Genomic DNA, 21,329 nt, shown 5'->3' on the forward strand with positions numbered 1-21,329 from the left:
AGTCCTTACTGAAAATACAGAGGTGGGCTCTCATGGAGAGAGTAGATATCTCAGGAAACTCTCCTGGCAGATGTTATGGCTACAAGAAATAAAACCTTAAGGGACAAAAAACCTAGAGACCTATGGGGCTCAAAGGGTGGAGACATGAGAGCTGAAAGAACTCAATGTGGGTTCCATGTAGGGAAACAGTGTATAACTGGAAGGCAGATTAGCAATGATCCTCTGAGGAACCGTTTAAAGTGTGGGTGGGAACTAAGCGGCATGTGTCAGGGCTTGGAAAGGACAGAAGAGCTGCAGCTTGGCTGTGAAGCGTGTTTGCCTTGAGACCCATATCTAGCCTCGCTTGTAGGAATAGGAGCAACTCTTTGATTCCTGCTGTCTCACGATCTCAACGTTTCATTTTGCACCATCGAATGTTGAAACAGGTTGTTTCACGTATTTGACTGATGGATGACCTCCTGGAAGATAGCATAGTGTTTGTAAGCTCAGCCGAATAACCTAGGGAGAGGAAAGTTTAGCATTCAGTAGCCAGGTGGTTAGATGTAGCCATCTGGGGTACAGATGCCAGACCAGGCCTTGCATGAGGTCAGGTGCTGATGGAAGGAACCAGGGGTCAGACTGTGACAGTTGCAGGATTTGGGAGAATCATGGACTCTGGGGCCAGAATGGCACTATGAGTACTATAGTTCCCCATTCCTCCATGATCTTCCTGAGGGCCTTGGACAGAAGTGAGAACGATGGGAACACATCAAGTCTGCTCCTGGGCCAGGGGGAATGGAGCGCATCTGTGGCTTCTGCTGCTTGAACCAGGCATCTGCAGAAGAAGTGAGGTAGTTGATTGTTGAGGGGGGAGGCAAAGAAGTCCACCTGGAGCAGGCCAAAGTGACAGTAAAGTCTCTGAAATACTGTTGGATTGAGAGCCCACTTGCCTCGGTCAAGTCGTTGTTGATTTAGAAAGTCAGCTTCCATGCTGAGGTTCCCATGGATGTGATGTGCAGTGATGGTCAAGATGTTGTGTTCCGCCCAGACGAGGAAGGAAGAGGCCTCCTTGTGTAGAGACTTGGATCTTGTTTCTCCCTGATGATTTATGTGGGCTAAAGATGTTGTGCTGTCTGTTCCAACTAGGAAACAAACAGGACCAATGTGCTGGACAAAGTGTTTGATGTTGAGGTGGATTACTCGTAAGTTCAACCAGTTGATACTGTAGTGTTTTAGCTCAGGAGGCCAGGTCCCCTGAATGGGGCGGCCCTAGCAAGGAGTCCTGCCATGCTCCTGGCTGACATCTGTTGTCACAATGGGGCAATGGGGTTCCTGAATGGATGAGCTCTTTGCTATGTTCTGTGGTGTTCTCCATCAGATGTTCTGACTGTCTGAATCAGAGTGACTTTGATGTGAAGTTTGTGCATTATTTTGGACTGAAAAGGGAGAAGCAGCCATTGCAGGCGTCTGGAATGTAACCTGGCCCATGGTATGATTCCTGAGCAGGATATGAGACACAGCACTTGAGCAAGGAACATGAGGTTTTCTGAGCAAGCTTGAAGAAGGGGCTTTGCTACCTGGTGGATCTTGGATATCCTGGCTGGAGCAAGATTATTCCTTGGAGGTGTCTAAAACTACTGCCAAGTAGATTAGTGATCAGGAAGGTAGAAGATGGCTCTTTTGGAAGTTTATCAAGAACCTGTGGTCTTGGAGACAAGACAGGGTGTTCTGTAGATCTGCACGGGCATTTGTCAGTGATGGGGACCTAAGAAGGTGGTTGTCCAGAAAGGGGTAAATGTGAATGGCCTCAAGTCTGAGGTAAGCTGCCACTGCTAGCATTAGCTGGGAAAAGACTTGTGGTGCTGATGCCAGACCAAAGGACATTGCTCTGTACTAATAATGGTGCCCTTTGTAGGAGACTTGGAGAAATCTCCGGTGTTGTGCAGTGATCGGAAATCCCCCTGATGTAGCGTCTCCTTGATGGTCTGGAGGGTCTCCATCCTGTGCCACAAACTTATTGATGTACTACAAATCTAGGATGGCATGCCAGGACCCTCCCTTCATTGGGATGAGGAAGAGAATGGAGTACACTAGCAGTCCATAAAGCAGAGCCCATGGGCACCATAACACCCACGAAGGATTCCCAACATGGTGCCCATGGGCTCCCACAAATTTTTATTTTTTTCCTGTTTATATGTACAAGGATTTGTATGAAATTCATACAATTTTCTAGCAATTATACATAGGCTTCAACAAAAGTGGACCAAATATCTAAAGAAATACCCATTTGTAGGTGGTCTCTATATGCCACCCATTCAAATACTGAACGTGTTGTAAGGTCCTCAATCCATTGCATTAAAGCAGGTGAGTGTTTATCCTTCTAGTGTTATAATATCAGTCTTTTAGCACCAAAAGGGCACCAGGAATACATTTATGGTGACCATTTGTTAATTTCCATGAAGCCGATAAATAATTTAAAAGAGAATGTACATCAGTGAATATTAAAGACTGTTCCAGTACAACATTTATCTGTGTAATAACCTCCCCAGAAAAGAAGCAACTACTGGACATTGCCAAAACATTTGTCTAAAAGAAGCATTAGCTGTATCATACCACCAGCAATTAGCCAAATTAGACTATCCTTTATTAAAGAGATGTTGTGGTGTCTAGTAGACACGAAACAAAATTTTTGCTGAATAAGATGCAGCCTAAGATCCACAGATGCAACAGGTGGACACCGAAGCAGTGATCCACTGATTAGGCAATTTGTGGTGGTGCCCTCAACAGTTTCTCAAATTCCCAAATGTGCTCACAGGTCCAAAAAGGTTGAGGACCCCTGGAGTAGACCCCCTGGAAGGGTTCAGGAGATGGAATAAGTTATATTGCCCCTATCTCTTGGAGGTGAGCAATTGCTGCTGCAATCAGCTGTTGTCTGTGAGCAGATCTGGAAGAGGGGCAGGGGAAGAAACTTGTTTCTGGGAGTGAAACTCCAGGAAATAGCTGTGTTGTATAGTGTTGAAGGTCTAGGTGTCTGGTGCTGTCTGCTCCCACGTGTGGAGAAAGTGCTATAGCCTTCCCCCAAAACATGCAAGAAGGGAGTCAGAACTGTTGCTGAGGGGCTTTGGAGGACTGGGGTGGGCCTGGTCTACCCTGAATGGGGGTTTGAGATCTAGGCCGGAAACTGGTTCTGGACCAGGTAGGGTTTGTGAACCTATAGTTGCATGGCTGAAATGATGAGTTAAATAGAGTTCTGAAGGGATGAAAGGAAGAAAAGGAGGAGGACAGTGCTTGGTTGGAGAACCTCCTTTCATTCTTCTTAGACAAAGAAGTCATGGACATCTTCTTGTCCTCAGTCTCCACTAAAATGTTCTTAAGAGCCTCTTCCCTGAAGAAATATGGTCCTGCAAAGGGGACCACTGCTAGGTTTCCCTTGGAATAAGCATCCACATTCCAGAGTTTCAACCACATGTCTTGCCACTGTGGTTGCTGCACTGGAACATGCCACAAATATCAATCCTGCGTAGCATCTGATATGAAGGTTTGTCTTGTATAACTGAGAAAGACTCCAAAGCAAGGAGAGACTATCTAACTCCTTATTTTTGGTAATATCTTCAACCCACAGGAGAATGGCTCAGGAGAAAATTGAAGCTGTAGAGGAAGCTCTAAGGGACAAGGCAGTACTCTTGTGAGCATTTTTCAGCACTGCTTCAATACGTTTTTCACTAGGTTCCTTAAGGGAGTAGCCTCTGTCCTTAGGATTTATGGTTCCTGAAAACATGGCTGCCATGAGGGCATCAATTAGGGGAACCTTAAGTTCTTCCATAACCTTCTGTCATAAGGAGTTATTTTTGTGCTATTTAAGTTATTTTGACCTTTTACCTTGGTGGGGGACCTTCCATTCAACCTTAACCAATTTCTCAAAGGAGGTAAAGGTATCTCATGGTTAGCTGGCTTGGGCTCTGGAAACAATCCTTCACTTCTGGAAGGCTGCTTGGTTGGTTCCTGAGAGGAATTAATGTCTAGGGAGGACATCACTTTAGGTAGAAAATCATCATTCTTAAATAATCTTACTTTGGAAGGTTCCTCTACTGTTCCTTGATATGACCATTCACCCTTTAACTGTGCTGATTCATCTAACAGAACGAGAGAACCTGAGTCAGAAAGTTGCTCCAGAGACACCCCCTTTGACTTATGATGTTTGCAATTGACCGTGAGATGAGGGTCAGGAGAATCAAGAGCTGATTCAGCAGAAGAGGTGGGTAACTTAATTTTATTAGAAGTTTTAGAATGTTTGGCCTTAAGTGCCCTCTTTTGTTTTTTCTTTGGCTGGAGGGAAGGAGCATAGGAATAGGAACTGGAAGTTCTTTCTTTGCATTTCTTGTGTCCCCTTCTCTGATCAGGGAGCTGAGCCAATTCCAGTCTAATGGCCTGTTGTATGGTTTTAAACAAGGCCTGGATTGGGGGGGGGGGGGCTGTTGTTTAGCCGATTTCCCTGTGGAGGAGGAAGGAGCAACTGGGAGGGGTTGCTGTGGCTTCATATCATCTCTTGGAAATGGCCACATTTGTAGGAAGCAGGCCGCACAATCCTGGGAAAATGAAGCAGATTGTTGGTGGGAAACAAAAGAGCATGTTGTTGCCTCCTCCTGTTCCTCGCCCACTTCCCTCCCCCCAAATAGCTTACATGCCCATGCAAACTCTTCAGGACTGATGTCTGGGTCAGCATCATCCAAGACAAGAACTGTGAGAGGGTGCAAGATCCCATGTCATCCAGTTTCACAAGGGCTCTGCACTATGGGATGATTGGCAGTTGCAACAGCAGCTTCAAGCAGGGCATAGGTGTCAGCTATGCCTGGACACTACAGAGCCTTTGCTAAACTTCTCATGGTTGGAGACAGCAGTGACCTGCAGCTCCTCTAGATCAAGCTGGGGTGGCACCTTGTGAGTGGCAGTTGGGAGTCCAGACAACTCTGATATGCCTTACTGACTGCTCCTGTTCTTTTCCAGGCTTTGAGCAATTCTCGCTAAGGGGGGCCATCTTGTGGTGAATGAACAGAAGAGCCAGAAAAGGAAAGTGAAAGGGTGGGGGGGGGTGAGGGGAGAAAGAACAACTATAGAGAAAGGTTTGCTAAGGTAAGTGATAACAAGGATTGAAAGAAAAATGAGCCCTGAAAGAGAGATTATTGAGGAGAGATAAGAACAAGCTCCCGGGCAAAGGCAAGGAACAAACTGGCTGGGAAGAGCTTTGGAAAATCAAGGTAAAAGCCTGGTCACATGTTCCTTACCTGTCCTGGGCACTGGGAGGAGTTAACCCATAATGGATGTCTCCTTGCACCAGATGGGAATATTTTAATCACTTAGAAGTTCTCCAAATCTTGAACACAGCTCAGTATAATAAAGATTAATAAAGCTATGAACAGCAACAAGCCATACCACACATTTCATCACAAATATATTCTATTTATAAACTTTAAATTTAACAGTACCATTGATAGAAGACTGCATACGTGATGACACATTGCAACAGCGGATTAGCTGCGACACCACAGTGTACAGTTTGCCAAGTTCAGCATACTGGTATTTGATCGGAGGACCTGGGCCTTCATCCAGCGCCACAAGCATAAATGTGGCAGGTACATTTAATTTTAAAAGCTGTGTTTTTTCTGCTACACCTAAGGGGAAGGTGGTAAGAGGGGAAAAATAATTAGAGCTAACTTAACTACATTTTAAGCTACTGAATTAAGTCGCATATACTATTATTTCATACACATCAAATTTCAGTCATCTGCTCACATTTGGGAAATTCATAAACAGGTGTTTAGTATGAATACAAGTATGATACTCTGTACCCCCAACAATCCAGCCAGAATCACTTGAGTAAGCCTTTCTGATTCAGCAAGATTTATAATATGTTTATGAAATTTGTTATCTAGCAAAGTCAGCTTGCCCATTACTAACTCTAGTACAATTATTTAGAGGAGCTGAGCCAAATTTTAACGATTTAATTTTCTTGTCAAAATAGGCATGCTTGATGAAGGAGGTCCTTTTGGCAAACAACTACGTAAATACTACAAAGCTCAACTGTTTTTCTGCTTTTTGTTCAAGTCCTGGATACTTATCATAGCTCAAAAAGCTATGCAAAAGCCCCCAAAGGCTATTTTTAAAAATATCCTAGCAGACTGTGCAGTCCCTGAGCTAGCCTATGGGCACGGTTCAGAGGGAGCTGAAATCTCTGAGCTTGTCTGACCAAGCTCAGGAAAGCTCTCTGACTAAGTGAGCTAAAGCAAATGCAGAGCTCCTTTATATACTCTGCAACCCCTCAATTGGATTGAAGGCAGAGTGAGAAGTGGAGCTGCAACCAGTCACACAGACTAGGAAGATGCCTTACAGCAGGGATGGAGAACCTCCAGGCCATGGGCTGGATACAACCCCCAAGGGTTCCCCATCCCTCCCGCAAGCTCCTTTGGTGCTATCTCCAAGAGATAAGGTATTTAAAAGCAACTGACCTTTAAATACCCTGCAAAGAATTGAGCTTCTGCACAGAATTGAGGAGTGCATTTTGCAGGTAGGAGAACTGCTTACTTGTGAGTAGACATGCAGAAGCTTTATATTTGGGATGTTATTTGAAAGCACTCCTGGGTGAGTCGATCAGATTTCTGAGTAGACTTAACATGGTAATAACATTTGGCCCCTCCTACTCTGCCTTTGGCCTTGCCCACAGATGGAATGTGGCCTCTGAGACCTTTCCCACTTTGGCGCTTGGGCTGAAAAAGGTAACCCACCCTTGCCTTACAGAAAGCATTTGAAGGAGCTCTGGTTAACCTTTAGTTAACGTTGTCTCAAAGACCTTTCCTGACTTTGGTTAGAAAAGCTTAACAGTTTACACAGCTCCCTTGTGCCTAAGGCTTGGGAGCATCCATGAGCTGTGCCTTGTGAGCTGGGAACTACACAGTTCCCTGGAGCTTTAAAAACCAACTTATGGAGGCATTTGCACACGTCCTAGTGTTTAGGATCTAAACAAAAGAGGCAATATTTCAAGATGGCAGTCAAGAGCACACCAAAAAAAAAAAAAAGCTGCTTTTTGACAAAGACAAAAATAAAACTAAGACCTCTCTTATTAAGTTTCTTCCATGTAATTATACCCTTTGCTATCTTTTTAATTTGTCTTGGATGGTGAGGATCAGTATAATAAAAATGCCAAAAAATAAATACATTTCTAACTTTATTTTTACAAATACATATAAAAATAAAAGCCTGGGAATGTGCTACAAAATTAATGGAGACAGAAGATCTAGGATTTATTTTCCAATTTTAATCAGAAAGTACTATGGGAAGAATGAATATTCCAAAGCTTTTTATTTATGGTCACTTTAGCAGGTTGGTTTCTTATAGAATCTTCTCCACACTCGAAAGAAAAAACCCCCAGGAGCAATCTGAGGTATAAATTCGACTTCAAACTTTTATTATGGATTAAAAATAATATGTTGCCTTATGCTAGGGTTGGTTTGTTTTGTAGGGCTCTGATTATGTGTTGGGAAAAAGTATGAATGAAGCTATCTTATATTTCTTGTTTAATGTCAATTTTTGTCAATAGTGAATAATTTAAACAAGTATTAGAGATCATACAAATATGGATATAGTGTCAATTTATATATACATATACAGAGAGCGAGAGAGCTGTTGCAATATGACACAATTGTACAAGAGATGAGACTATTTTATAAATCAGACTTTTTTTTTGCAACCAGTGATTTCTAATTTTCAAAGTGATGCCACTAAGGGCACAATCCTATGGGGCTGTCTGAATTTAGAGGATTACTGCCATCCAAAGCAGAGCGGGAGGCGCAGTGGAGACCATCTTTGCTTCTGCACTCTTCCTGCTCAATATTTTTGCTAGACAGGCTTTTTCACCCATCTAGCTGAGGCATCAGGGAGGGGGAAGGAAGGAGGCTGGGAAGGCCTGGGGATATGGCGTAAGCCACCCCCTTCCCTCCCCACCCACCGGCACGCCCCCTTTCCCTTCTCTCCAAGGTTGCCTCTGCGACCTCGCAGAGGCAGCCAATGTAGTTCTCTCCGCATTGGCTGTGTGTGTGTGTGTGGAGGAGCTTGGACATCTAAGTCCAAGGCCAGAGCACTGTCACCAACCTTGGACCCGGGAATCCGACCTATCCTTTTGCTCCTCAGACTCTGTCTAGAGGCCACAGGATTGCTCTCTAAAAGACTGAGAAAATGTTACTAAAATTAGAAACAAGGCCCTTATCAAAAATTTATTCTAGTTTGATTTCAACGTAAGAGGGGAAAAGAAAAATCCAAAAATTAAAGGACAGATGGAGTTATACCTGTAATTATATTATTTCAGAACCACTGTGGAATTATTTACTTTAAAATGAATTTCAGAATTCAATTTCTACTAACGTACAGGAGAATCATTTTAAGATTTTGTATAATTGGTATTTAGTATCTCAAGTTTTAGGGAAATACAATTGGAATGTATGTGGCAACTGTTGCAGATGTCAGCTCCCTAATGCGATCATATGCATTATACAGTGGGAATGTATTAAAATTAAGAGTTTTTGCAAAGAGGTGTTGTCAATATTGAGACAAATAATTCCGACAACAATTCCTTTTACTGAAGTCTTTTTTCTAATTATATATGATTCTGTTCTAAAAGGATAATTTGAAATAACTAATCTATTAATTGCTGCTAGTAACTTAACTAGTACATGGAAAATATGGAAGAACCAAATATTACTGAACTAAACAGGACATGGACGAACCGTTCACAAATCATACTAAACAAGTTGTAGCGAGCCTTGAACTCGCACACTCCCCCCTCCCCTCACACAGCTGGAAGGAGGAGTTCAGAAGCTTCCACTTTAGATTAACCAAGCTTGCAGTGTTACATCGACCCAGAACTGTGGATAACATTAACTATGGTTAGTTTCAAATACAGCAACTTCAAACTGGTTTACAAAACTGGCTTGTGGAAACCAATTCTACTTAAGATGAACTACAGTTCTGGATCCAGATGACATGGCAAGCTTAATCAAAAGTGGAAGCAAAAACCTCCAAACAACTTCTCCCAGCTGCATGGGAGGAGAGGGGAGGGGCAGAGTATGTGAACCCAAGGTTCACTGTTGCTTCTTCATATCACGCTAAACTATAGTTTAGCATGATGTATGAATGCTGCTGTGGCATCTTGCGTATAGTAAAATGAATACATATGATAAGAAATTGAGAAGAACTTTATCACTTTATAAGGGACTATGAACATTCATTAAAAAAAAAGTGCTTCAACCAAAATATGCATCTGATCATATTAAATCCTTAGTTTATATTTTGTCTTTTTCTTGGTTTGTTTGATTAGTTTGGATTTCACTTTTCCAAACTTTCCAAATCACTTTTCCTTTGGATTACATCTCTCATACTATTTAGATTTTTGCTAAATCTGCAGCTGTGTGGGTTTTTTAAAAAGTGTATCGGATGTACTACTTGGATTTTATATTTTTTCTAACAGTATTTTTTTTTAAAATTAAATACTGTTTTGACTCAGTTCTATGTACTAGCAAGACTAAGTTTGGGGGACGCAATTAATGCACACACCTGTACTTTACAATTTCACATAATCACTTAAACTATTACTAGTGATTGGTTAAAGAGAACTGAGGGAATAGATGGGAACATGCTCAGGACATGCACACCGGGACGGTGGGGGTGGATTCCTGCCAAAAATCCTCAGCTATAGAAGGTTCCTGAACAGAGCTCTGTGCACGCACAGAATGCGTATGTGTGATGCATTGAAACCAGCAAGAATAACCCTTTATTATCAGAACTGTCTTCTGAGTAATCCCTGATTATTGAGGACTCTGAAGATAAGCAATATTCTAGAGTACACACCCAGTTCATGTTGGCTGCTGCCCGAAAATAAACTGAGGGCATGCCCTAAAACACATCCCACACTCTGTGTGTAGCTGTGGATTCAGGTGAAGATTGGTAGTGGTGTCTTTCAGGGAAGCTTGCCATCATTACTCATCTTTTCACTGAGGAACCCAAGGGATCTCCAGAACATAGCTAGAAAACCAATGATTTAAGTCATTACTAATATTTTGTGCAGCATCATGGAAGATCCCATGAGCTATACAGAAAATTTGGCATGAAGCTTTAGATGAAATTAAATGTCAAAAAGGAAAAAAAATAGGCAAGGTTTAAGTAGCAAGAATATAAGCAAATGCAGTGATATAACACTTAGCTTTATATGCAAAGCCTTAGGATGACATAGACAGCATATTACCTAAGTTGGCATACATCACAAACAAGTTGAAATATTGCTGCAAATGACGCCCATGCTCAGATACTTCTCTCCTAAGAAGATTCAGTACTGCTCTTAGCAAGTGGTCACTCAAACTTAAATTGTCATAGACCTACAAAACAAAAAAGGCATGTCAGACCTTTTACTGACTGAACATATATACTGGAACACAAGATACATTGCGTCATTAAGCCTTTAAGGGACCAACTAGACATGAGACATACTTCAAATCACAGACTAGGTTCAGACAATCATGTTGGTAAAAGAAGCCACCGTGGCTTCTCCCCCCACCCATGTGCATGCTGTGCATACGACCATCATTTGTATAATTCCCCACGATGCAGTATGGGTTGGTGTGCTGTCCAAATGTGGTGTGTGGTGCGTACGGGATGGCTTCATACCCACCCTACAGCCCACGACTTGCAGCAAGGGTTGTAGGGTGGGCACGAAACCACCCCTGCCATGCCATGTCTGGAAAACATGCCAACCCATGCTGCATCACGGGGAATTATGCAAATGACGGTCACACTTGCTGGGGGGAGAGGCCACAATGGCTTCTTTTACCAATGTGATCGTCTGAACACCCCCAGAATGTAATGAAACTCTTTCAATGTTACATCAAATACTAATGACATCCAATTCCTGAAATGCTCACTATACCAAATTGCTGTGGTTAAACCCCTCAATTTTTATTCATACAACACAGAGCAAGGGTGGGCAGAAGGTAGATCATGCATCTCTGGGTGATTTGCAGTACATTGGCAAGGATTTCCGACTCTCATTTTATCAACAATGGCAAAACAAAATGACACCCCCCCCCCCAGTATACTGCTGATATAAAGAAAGCAGGAGTGCATTTTTGTGTAGAGGACTATGAGCTCAATTCAGTTCTGGTACTCAAAACAATTTCCTAGTTCAAAATTCTTTAAATCTATGAATGCCTTTTGCACCTGGCTCTGGTTGGTGGACCTCATTGTCCCAGTAAACAAACAAAGTAGATCTCACAAATCTGCCTTCTGCCCACTCCTGATGTGGAAGTTGCAATGTGTCAAGCTTTACTTACCGCCTCTGGCTATTCAAGCTGAATCGGCTCAGTATGAGACCAGATCACAGCATATAGACCAACCTTTGTTTAAGACCAGTTAAGATGCCCTTATGTCAAAACAGGATTATTGTTATATCATTGTACATTTGTAATTTAACAGATCTCAGTATTGCATTCAGCATGCAGAACTGAGCATACCTGACTAGAAGGTCCAGGTGAAGCAAAAGGTGAAGGACATGGTCCATCTTGTAATGAAAAATGTGCAATAAATACAATAAGTTTTGCAAAAGCTCCCCTCACTTCAGCACTAGGGCATTCCAAAAGGTACTCAGAGAAACGATTTGAAACATTGAAAAGGACATTATGTGCAAACCAAAAACGTACATTCTTGCTGTGACGAAGGAGAATGCACAAAGCATCATACCTGGAAAAAATATTAAATTAATGGCATCACATTTCCAGAAGACAGAGTGATGTATCTCAGTTATAGCACTGCATGTTAGTAATAGGAAGATACAAAATTACTGTTCATGCATATTAGGAAACCTAAGTGATATCAAATATAGCATGTACATAACATTAAAATTACAACATTTTTCAGACTCAGTTGGTTAACCTTGATTAAAACACTGTGAACGGGCTGTGGGATTTTATGTCCCAATAATTCTTCCCCGAATTCCCTCTGCCCTTCCCACCTGTGGGCATTAAATATTACATCTGCACTAATATTAACTATGGTTAACATTAAACAGGATTCTTTCTTAACCAGGGTTTGCTAGCCAGCTTCAACGTTCTATAAAACATTATAAATAAAACATTTAAACTGTTTTATTGTATGTTGTACATCGCCCAGAGTGGCTGGGTGACCAGCCAGATGGGCGATTAATAAATTTAATAATAATAAATATAAATAAATTCAGTCTGTTTTGAGATCAAAACCCAAAGCCCATAGGCCTGATAGGATGGGTGGAGCCAAATCAAAATAGCCTCATCACCAACTTGCATAGAATTCAAGGCTTGTAATGCACACTGCTGAAGATAGCCGTTTGAGTGAGAGGCTGTTTCTAAGTGTCAGCGTAACCTGAAGCAAATAAAACACACAGCCACCTTGTTTGCCCCACCTAAACCACAGGAGGCTTTTCATGTTCATCAGCAATTATGACTTCTCCCTGCAACTGTAGCAGTGCTTTAAGAAGCCATACTGAATCACAGAAGGCTAGCAACATCAGATGAATTTATCTTTGAGGAGGACTCCTGGTGAAGAGAAAGTCTGGCTACACCAAGCAATAAAAGGGCAACAGTAACAATAAAACTTTTTTTTAAAGGAACAAAGCTTCCAAACCTTCACAGCAGGAGAATGTTCTCAATGATGCTGCCCAGGCAGCAGTCAAGAGAACTGGGTGGGAAGGCATTCATCCACCCCTTGTGATGTGCACACAGCACAGGCACCACCCACTCAAGGGGAGGATGCAAGTGCCAGCTCCTGCTCTCTAAAGCTTTAGAACTTTCCAAAATGTTACATGGGGAGATGCACAGAGTGTGGTGGAGTGGTTCAAGTGCTGGACTAGGAAAACTCAAGATTCAAATCCCCATTCAGCCATGAAGCTCACTGGGTGATCTGGGGCCAATCACTATCTCTCAGTCTGACTGAAGTCACAGGGTTGTTGTGAGGAAGTGCGTGTGCATATGTAGAATCCTAGAACCATAGAATAGTAGGGTTGGAAGGGGCCTACAAGACCATCAAGTCCAACCCCCTGCTCAATGCAGGAATCCAAGTCAGAGCATCCCTGACACATGGCTGTCCAGCCTCCTCTTGAATGCCTCCAGTGTGGGAGAACCCACTACCTCCCTAGGTACACTACCTCCCTTTGTACACTATGCCATAAGTTCCTTGAAGGAAGAACAGGGACAAAAACAAACAAATAATTTTTTAAAGTGTGTAACTGAAGACGATACAAAAGAAAACCATGGTTAATATTAACCAAGATCCCTCCTTAACTATTGTTAGTGTCAGTACTAATGTAATGTTTAACTGTGGTTAAAGGCCTGCTGGGGAAGGCAGGGAGAATTCACATCAGACAGAGGGGGGCTGAAAATCAGCGGTAGGCAACTGGTGCCCTCCAGATGTTTTAGACTACAACTCCTTAAGCCTCAGCCAGCATGGCTAATGCTCAGGAATTATGGGAGTTCTAATCCCAAATGTTTGGAGGGCACCAGGTTGCCCACCCCTTCTCACAGCCTGCTTCTGATCTCAATGAATTAGCAGCATTAACTATGCATCAGTTAACAAGTTCATACTTATACTTAGAGTGAATTTTGGTTTCTTTAACAAATTAGATGCAGCTACAAACAGCACTTTATTTAAGGCTCAGTTTCACTGCACTCCAATTTTTTGAAGATCATATAAGCAGTACACTAAAAACATTAAATCTTATGACTGTACAATTATTCTTAAAGCCAAATATACCAATCACTGGCAGGACCACGAACTATTTTCTTTGTGTGAAATCCTGTGGTAAAGAGAAACCTAGCAGCAAGCTGAACACTAATCATGGTTATTTCTTCTGCTTCAGGCAACAGATGATCTTGTCCTAAAGAAAAATGGAAGATGCTATGACATTAGTTTGGAACTGATACAACAAAATATTCTTGTTATGTAGTGTTTATCAGTAACATATCAACCTGACTCTCAAAATACATTTTATATTCTTAGATCAAACTATTTGAGAGGACTCAACACTCTATTTTTAAGCAATACTGTCTGACAACTTAAGTTTGTCTTTATGTATTTGTAATATATTTGAACTTACACTTGGACCATAGCAGTTCAGTTAGACATAGACATTTTTGTTGCATTTACCAATCAACAGCAGAACATTTTAGCAAAATATAGAATTGTAGGCAAAGACAAATGTAGAGATCTATAATGCTGATATCAAGGAAACAGTGACCTATTTTTTCTGCCCAGTCTCACCAAAGTACACTTAACATGTTCAAAATGAAACAATGTTAAAGACCTACTTTCAATTAGTTTTTATTATAAATATCCAAACACTAACCTGGAGGAGGATTTAGATAGACACTATTAGAAGTCAGCAATTTCTTTACGAACTGGAAATATTCTAGGCTGTACTGCATTCGGTTATGCATGAACTGTACATTTTGCTTCCGTACACTTCGCTCAATGGCAGATGGCATTTTAATCTGATGGGGTTTAGTGGTCATTGTAAGTTCGGAAATATATTTTATTAGTTCATTGTCTTTGTCTACTGTATCCATACGTTCATAAAAAAGAATGTAAGCATTCCACCATCTCTTCTGACGTCTGTAGGACATGCGCTTCATCATATGATCAAATACTTCCCCCATGTACTCTCCACCAAAACACTGATTTTTCATTTCTTCATCATCATCCATTTTGCATTCCGTTACATCACCATCATCAAATTTATACCATCTGTTTTTCTCACCATCTCCACCGTTTCTCTGAATAATGTAAGAATAGTAATGTCCACCACTGGCCTGACCACTATGCACCAATACACCCACTAGTCTGTATTTAGTACTTCCAGAATGCTCATTTTCAGATTGTTCATTCTGTATTAGCTGATTTTCAGGATTTACATCATCTCCTTCTAGTTTCGCTACTCCTGCCACGGTATAAGGTTCCATGTCCAACTCTCGAGGAAACTCAAAATAATCATTGAACTTGATTGCACATTCCCTTTCCCAGTCATAGTCAAATCGTTTTAGCTGGATGGCAAGAACTGGTGGCAACTTTTTAATTAACAAGCGTTTCACTGTATCAACCTAAGAAATAAAGATTTCCATGTTAATGTAGTCCATTTATATGAATTATCAACAGCAACTACAAACACTAAGTAAAAAACACTGTTACACTTCTTTCTCAAAGTGCTACAATACACCAAGTGACCTTTAACATATATCAACATGATTCAGGTTTAATATCAGAAGACTGGTTTGGAATCATTCTGAAGAATCTTTCCAGAATTATGACTATTCTGGGTGCAATCCTATGGCCCCTAGACGGCATCTAGATAGCCATAGGATTTCTTGGTTCCCAGAAACCCAACTCCCCTCCCTCTCCCCTGCTGTCTCATTAGAGGCGCGGTTCAACCTTGGCTCCGTGCTCATAAAAGCAGCGCAGAGCAGCTGAACAGGGGGCATTCGTGGGGGCGGGGACTGCAGAAGCACCGTTACAATGCTTTCTATGCACTATGGGGGGGGGGAGATAGGGGCAGGAAGAATGGCATGGTATTGTCCAAGAGAAGGCCTCCCCGCGCCCGAATGCACCCCGGTTAGACAGCCAAAATCAGCCATCTAGCCACAAATGCAGGGCGGCCAGGGCGCAGAGAAGATCCCCTCCACACTCCACCCACCCTGCATTGGATAGTCATCTACCTTCAAGTTCGGAGGTAGCTGACTATCCCCATAAGATTGCGCCCTCCATATGACAAATAGTAGCTCTCAATTTCTCCTACACAACAAAGCTATCTAAAATGTTAGGTCTTCCTGAACAAAGTCAACTGCTGCTGAGTTCATATGAAGTTTCAGAACGTTTTTTAAAAAAGCATGCTATATTTCAGTTACCTTTTTATTGCATTTTTCACAATGATATGCATTTGCACCTTCTAGTAAGTCTCCTTTGACATACTGTTCCAAGGAGTCAAGCAGGTTTTGGTGATTTCTTATATCTACATTCAGTGTTGTAAAAGATTCTTCACATTCGTACCTACAGATGTTGGCAGAATAGGTTAAGTATGCTGAACCAGTAATTCTACAACTTTAAAATAATATCCTTATCATGAAGCAATCCCAAGTCACTTCTCATGGATTCTGTTATATTAATGTCTTCTGTCATAACTAAACTACTCTCGTTTCCAACTATGTTTTTCTCAAGGCTCAGTGCTTATCCACACATTAAAAGAGATCCTCAGTGCTTCATGTGCAAAGGAGTTTAGCACCACTCGCACAATTTACAGTGTCGTAGTGCTTAATATTTCCCATACATGCAGGAAGGAGAAGCAGTCCCAGCTGCCAGCAGCCCTGTTAATGATTCACATGAAGCCCAACCAAAATACTAAGCATGCTACTCCAATTTAGTAAGCGGGTAAGTAAAGACAAGCAAGCATATTATATACTTAAATGAATTCATTCTCCAAATGCTTATCTTTATGTAGCCAAAACGACACCATCTACACACAAGAGGGAGGTATCAGCAGGTATGGGAGACCCAAGGGTTTGCACAAGCATAAAAAATCTTAAGAAAAAAAACCAAGGGGGGAAATTCAAAACTGCCCAACAAGTACTAAGCATACTCACTGGCCACATATGGGGAGTGAGGATGGGGTGGGGGAAGAGACACGGGACAGGAAGAATGGAATGGCATTGTCCAAGAGAAGGGCATGGCTGGCACCCTGAACAGCACTCCCCATTGCCACATCCATTGCAGGTCTAATTTGGCAATATTTCAAGAGGGCAGTCAAGCGCACACCAAAAAAAGCTGCTTTTTGACAAAGACAAAAATAAAACGAAGACACTTCTTATGAAGTTTCTTCCATGTAATTACACCCTTTGCTATCTTTTTAATTTGTCTTGGATGGTGAGGATCAGTATAATAAAAATGCCAAAAAATAAATACATTTCTAACTTTACTTTTACAAATACATCTAAAAATAAAAGCCTGGGAAGGTGCTACAAAACTGATTAATGGAGACAGAAGATCTAGGATTTATTTTCCAATTTTAATCAGAAAGTACTATGGGAAGAATGAATTTTCCAAAGCTTTTTATTTATTATTATTATAGCTTCAATACAGTCACTTTAGCAGGTTGGTTTCTTAAAGATTCTTCTCCAAACTCGAAAGAAAAAAAAATCCAGGAGCGATCTGAGGTATAAATTCAACTTCAAACTTTTATTATGGATTAAAAATATTATGTTGCCTTATACTAGGGTTGGTTTGTTTCTTCGGGCTCTGATTATTTGTTGGGAAAAAGTATGAACGAAGCTATCTTATATTTCTCATTTAATATCAATTTTTTGTCAATAGTGAATAATTTAAACAAGTATTAGAGATCGTACAAATATGGATGTAGCATCAATTTATATACATATATACATATACAGAGAGAGAGAGAGCGCTGTTGCAATATGACACAATTGTACAAGACATGGAACTATTTTATAAATTAGACCTTTTTTGCAACCAGTGATATCTAATTTTCAAAGTGATAGCCACTAGGGGCACAATCCTATGGGGGTGACCATAAGCATCTGAACTCAGAGGATTACTGCCATCCAAAGCAGAGCGGGAGGCGCAGCAGAGGCGATCTTCACCTCCGCACTACTCCCACTCTATATTTTCGCTAGATGGGCTTTTTCATCCATCCAGCCGAGGCATCAGGGAGAGGGAAGGAAAAGAGGCTGGAGGGGCCTGGGCATATGGGGTAAGCCACCCCCTTCCCTCCCCACCCACCGGTATGCCCCCTTTCCCTTCCCGCCAAGGTTGCCTTTGCGATCTCACAGAGGCAGCTGATGTAGTTCTCTCCGCATTGGCGCTGTGTGTGTGTGTGTGTGTGTGTGTGTGTAGAGGAGCTTCCTCCGAGTTTGGAGGCGGCCGTCTATCCCCATAGGATTGCGCCCTCCATATGACAAACAATATCTCTCAATTTCTCCTACACAATGAAGCTATCTAAAATGTTACGTATTTCCTGAACAAAGTCAACTGCTGCTGGGTTCATATGAATTTTCAGAGTGTTTTTTTCCAGGCATGCTATATTTCAGTTACGTTTTTATTGCATTTTTCACAATGATATGCATTGGCATCTTCTAGTAAGTCTCCTTTGACAAACTGTTCCAGGTCTGGGAGACCCGAGGGTTTGCACAAGTATAAAAAATCTTAAGAAAAAGCCCAAGGGCGAAATCCAAAACTGCCCAATGAGTACTAAGCATACCCACTGACTACATTTGGGGGGGGGGGGAAATAGGGGCAGGAAGAATGGAATAGCATTGTCCAAGAGAAGGGCATGGCTGGCAGCCTGAACAGCACCCCCATATTTACTGCAGGTCCAATTTGTCAAAACCTAACAGCAAGTTACAATCTCAGTATCTACTTTTCAGGGTTGACTCACAAAAAAGATTTTCTTTAACTGCAAGCGGCAACAGCCCCTTCCCTGCCCTCAGCCATACAGTTACCGTTGCTTCTCTGGGAATATTAGCATGAACCGGGCTGTATAAAGAATATAGCTGACATAAGGCAGATAGATTGCTTACCTGTAACTGCAGTTCTTTGAGTGGTCATCTGTACACTCACACATATGGGCTCTGCGCCTGCACAGAGCCTCTTATTCAGGAAACCTCTATAACTGAGGAACATTTTTGGCGGGAACCCTCCCCTACCACCTCACCGAGCATGTCTGAGTGGGTTCCCACCTATCTCCTCAGTTCCTTCAGATGGCAAAAAATTAGTCTCGATCTAAGGATCCCTTGAGATCAACATCAAAAAGGGTACTGACACCGAAGAAGGGATGGTGGGTGGATTGTGTGAATGCACAGATGACCACTCAAAGAACTAGTTACAGGTAAGCAACCCGCCTTTCTTCTTTATGGTCCCTGTGCATCACACATATTGGTGATTGACAAGCCAATTTACCAGAGGAGGGCAGGTGTCTTAATGTAACATGGACGAAAGAACCGCTCTTCCAAACGTGCAATCCGATCTTGCATGCACATCCAATTTATGCTTCACAAAGGTTGACAGGGTTGACCACGTTGCAGCCTTGCATCGGTCCTTTAAGGCCACTCCTCTCCCAAAAGCAGGCGACGTTGCTATAGCCTTTGTCGAATGTACTCAGATTTGATAAGGAGACTCTTGGCCAAGAAGCTGGTATGTCAATTTGATAGTCTGTACTTTGGCCACCTAATGCGAAGAGAAAACTCTCTGGAAAAGACCCTGATGCTAGGAAAGACTGAAGGCAAAAGGAGAAGGGGACGACAGAGGATGAGATGGCTAGATAGCATCACCGATGCAATGAATATGAACTTGAGCACACTCCAGGAGAGAGCGCAGGACAGGAAGGCCTGGCATGCTATGGTCCATGGGGTCACGAAGAGTCGGACACGACTGAACAAATGAACAACAACAACTATCCAAGTAGCCAACTTCTGGGTCGATACAGGTAATCCCTTGTTAGGACCTGCGAAGCATACAAATAATCTTTTCGATTTCCAAAATGATTCAGTCCTTGATTTATAAAACGCCAAAGCCCTTCGGACGTCGCAGTTGTACAAATGTGTCTCCAAATCCGAAGACAGTGATGGAAAAAAAAGGTGGGAGCACAACAGACTCATCGAAATGAAATTCCAAAACGAAGGACAACCTTCTCTTTATGAAAGACTATAAATAGAACATCAATACGGAGAGCACAAAGTTCACACACTCTTCTAGACGACGTGATCGCTACTAAGAATGCTACTTTCCAAGAGAGTAAACGCATATCAATTACAGCCAAAGGTTCAAAGGGTTTTGCCATCAAGCCTTGCAGTACTGATGAAAGATTCCATTGTGGGACCAGAGCCTTCACTGGAGGAACCAAGTTCCATAATCCACATAAAAATTGCTTAGCGAGAGGGTGAGTGAAGACTGTGTAGCCTTGTATCTGTCCTCTCATAACTGAGACAGCTGCAGTGTAAACTCTAATAGAAGGGAATTTAAGACCTTTCTCAAACGAATGATGAAGAAAGGAGAGAATATCTGAAATTGAACTTGAAGGACAAAACCCTTTAGAAACAGCAAAATTCTCAAACGCCATCCATTTATTCCGGTACGACCTTCTGGCTGCTCGTTTTCTTGCAGCATCTAATACCTGCTGTACCTGCGACGACATGGACCTTCAAGCCTCCTCTTCTATCAAATTCTCCATGCACTCAACTTCAGAGTGTCCAGATCCAGATGCCGGATCCGTCCTCGATCCCATGAGATTGGATTCTGTAGGAGTGGAAGATGAAGAAAATTTCCTTTGGCCATGTCGGACAGAATCATGAACCATGGTTGTCTCAGCCACCATGGCACGGTCAACAGACAACAGGTCTTCTCCTCCTTTATCTTCGCAATCACTTGCAGTAGCAGAGGAAATGGAGGAAAGAAATAGAACAGTATTCTGCTCCACTGAAGTGGAAAGGCGTCCCCCAGTGATGATCGACCGACTCCTGCTCTCAAGCAGAACCTTTTGCAAACTGCATTCGACTGGTTTGCAAACAAGTCCACAGAGGGCTGTCCCTATCTCCGAAAGAGGTGATGTAGGATGACTGAAGACATTTCCCATTCGTGGGATGCTCGGGAAGTTCAGCTCTGCCAGCATGTTCTCTACTCCAGCGACAGGAATCGCTGTCAAGCAGATGCCCCTTGGGATAACCTAATCGTAAAAGTTTAGGGTAAGGCTCACCAGCTTGGATGAATGGGTAACCCTTGCTTGTTCAGTTGCCAAGGAACAGAGGTATTGTCTGTCAGAATTTGGACATGTCTGCTCCATAGATAGGTCACGAAGGCCCTTAAGGCCTTCCATACCGTCAACAACTCCAGGAAATTGATGAGATCTCATCTCTCTGCTCCCGACCACTGGCCCTGTATTTGTAACGGTCCACAACGGGCTCCCAGACTGAGGAGAGAGGCATCTGTGGTGAGCACTCAAGATGGATATGGCTGATCAAACAGGATACTTTGGCTAAGATTGTTTGGATCCATCCACCAATGGAAAGAGGGGGCAACATGGTCTGGAATCCGGAGTCGGGTTCAACGAGTGTCCATCTCATTGTAGAAAACTCGAATAAACCAGTTTTGCAATGGTCTCATTCCCAAACGCACCCACTCCACTACTGACACAGTTGCTGCCACGTGTCCAAAAACACTGAATGGTGTGGGCTGACATATGTCAGTGTCAGTAAAGAGTGGTCGTGAAGGTGATTAAATGATCTAAGCAC

General features: G+C 42.3%; 1 protein-coding gene across 5 annotated transcripts in view; it reads right to left on the reverse strand.

Moving 5' to 3' along the window:
* The window catches only part of USP9X (ubiquitin specific peptidase 9 X-linked), a 117,227-nt gene that overhangs the window by 18,290 nt on the left and 77,608 nt on the right, over positions 1-21,329 (reverse strand). For 4 of the 5 annotated variants that reach the window (XM_084843912.1, XM_084843909.1, XM_084843910.1 and 1 more), the window contains 6 exons: positions 15,942-16,083; positions 14,390-15,140; positions 13,798-13,921; positions 11,529-11,754; positions 10,268-10,397; positions 5,463-5,648 (listed from right to left, as the gene is read on the reverse strand). In XM_084843912.1, the coding sequence (XP_084700038.1) occupies positions 5,463-5,648; positions 10,268-10,397; positions 11,529-11,754; positions 13,798-13,921; positions 14,390-15,140; positions 15,942-16,083 (1,559 nt within the window). Of the gene's footprint in view, positions 1-5,462; positions 5,649-9,873; positions 10,048-10,267; positions 10,398-11,528; positions 11,755-13,797; positions 13,922-14,389; positions 15,141-15,941; positions 16,084-21,329 lie in introns of all 5 variants that reach the window. The other variant, XR_014789131.1, reaches the window with a different exon arrangement.

Source organism: Heloderma suspectum, chromosome 3, assembly GCF_057233095.1.
Source record: "Heloderma suspectum isolate Gila_16-S chromosome 3, 16-S_ref, whole genome shotgun sequence".
NCBI lineage: Eukaryota > Metazoa > Chordata > Lepidosauria > Squamata > Helodermatidae > Heloderma > Heloderma suspectum.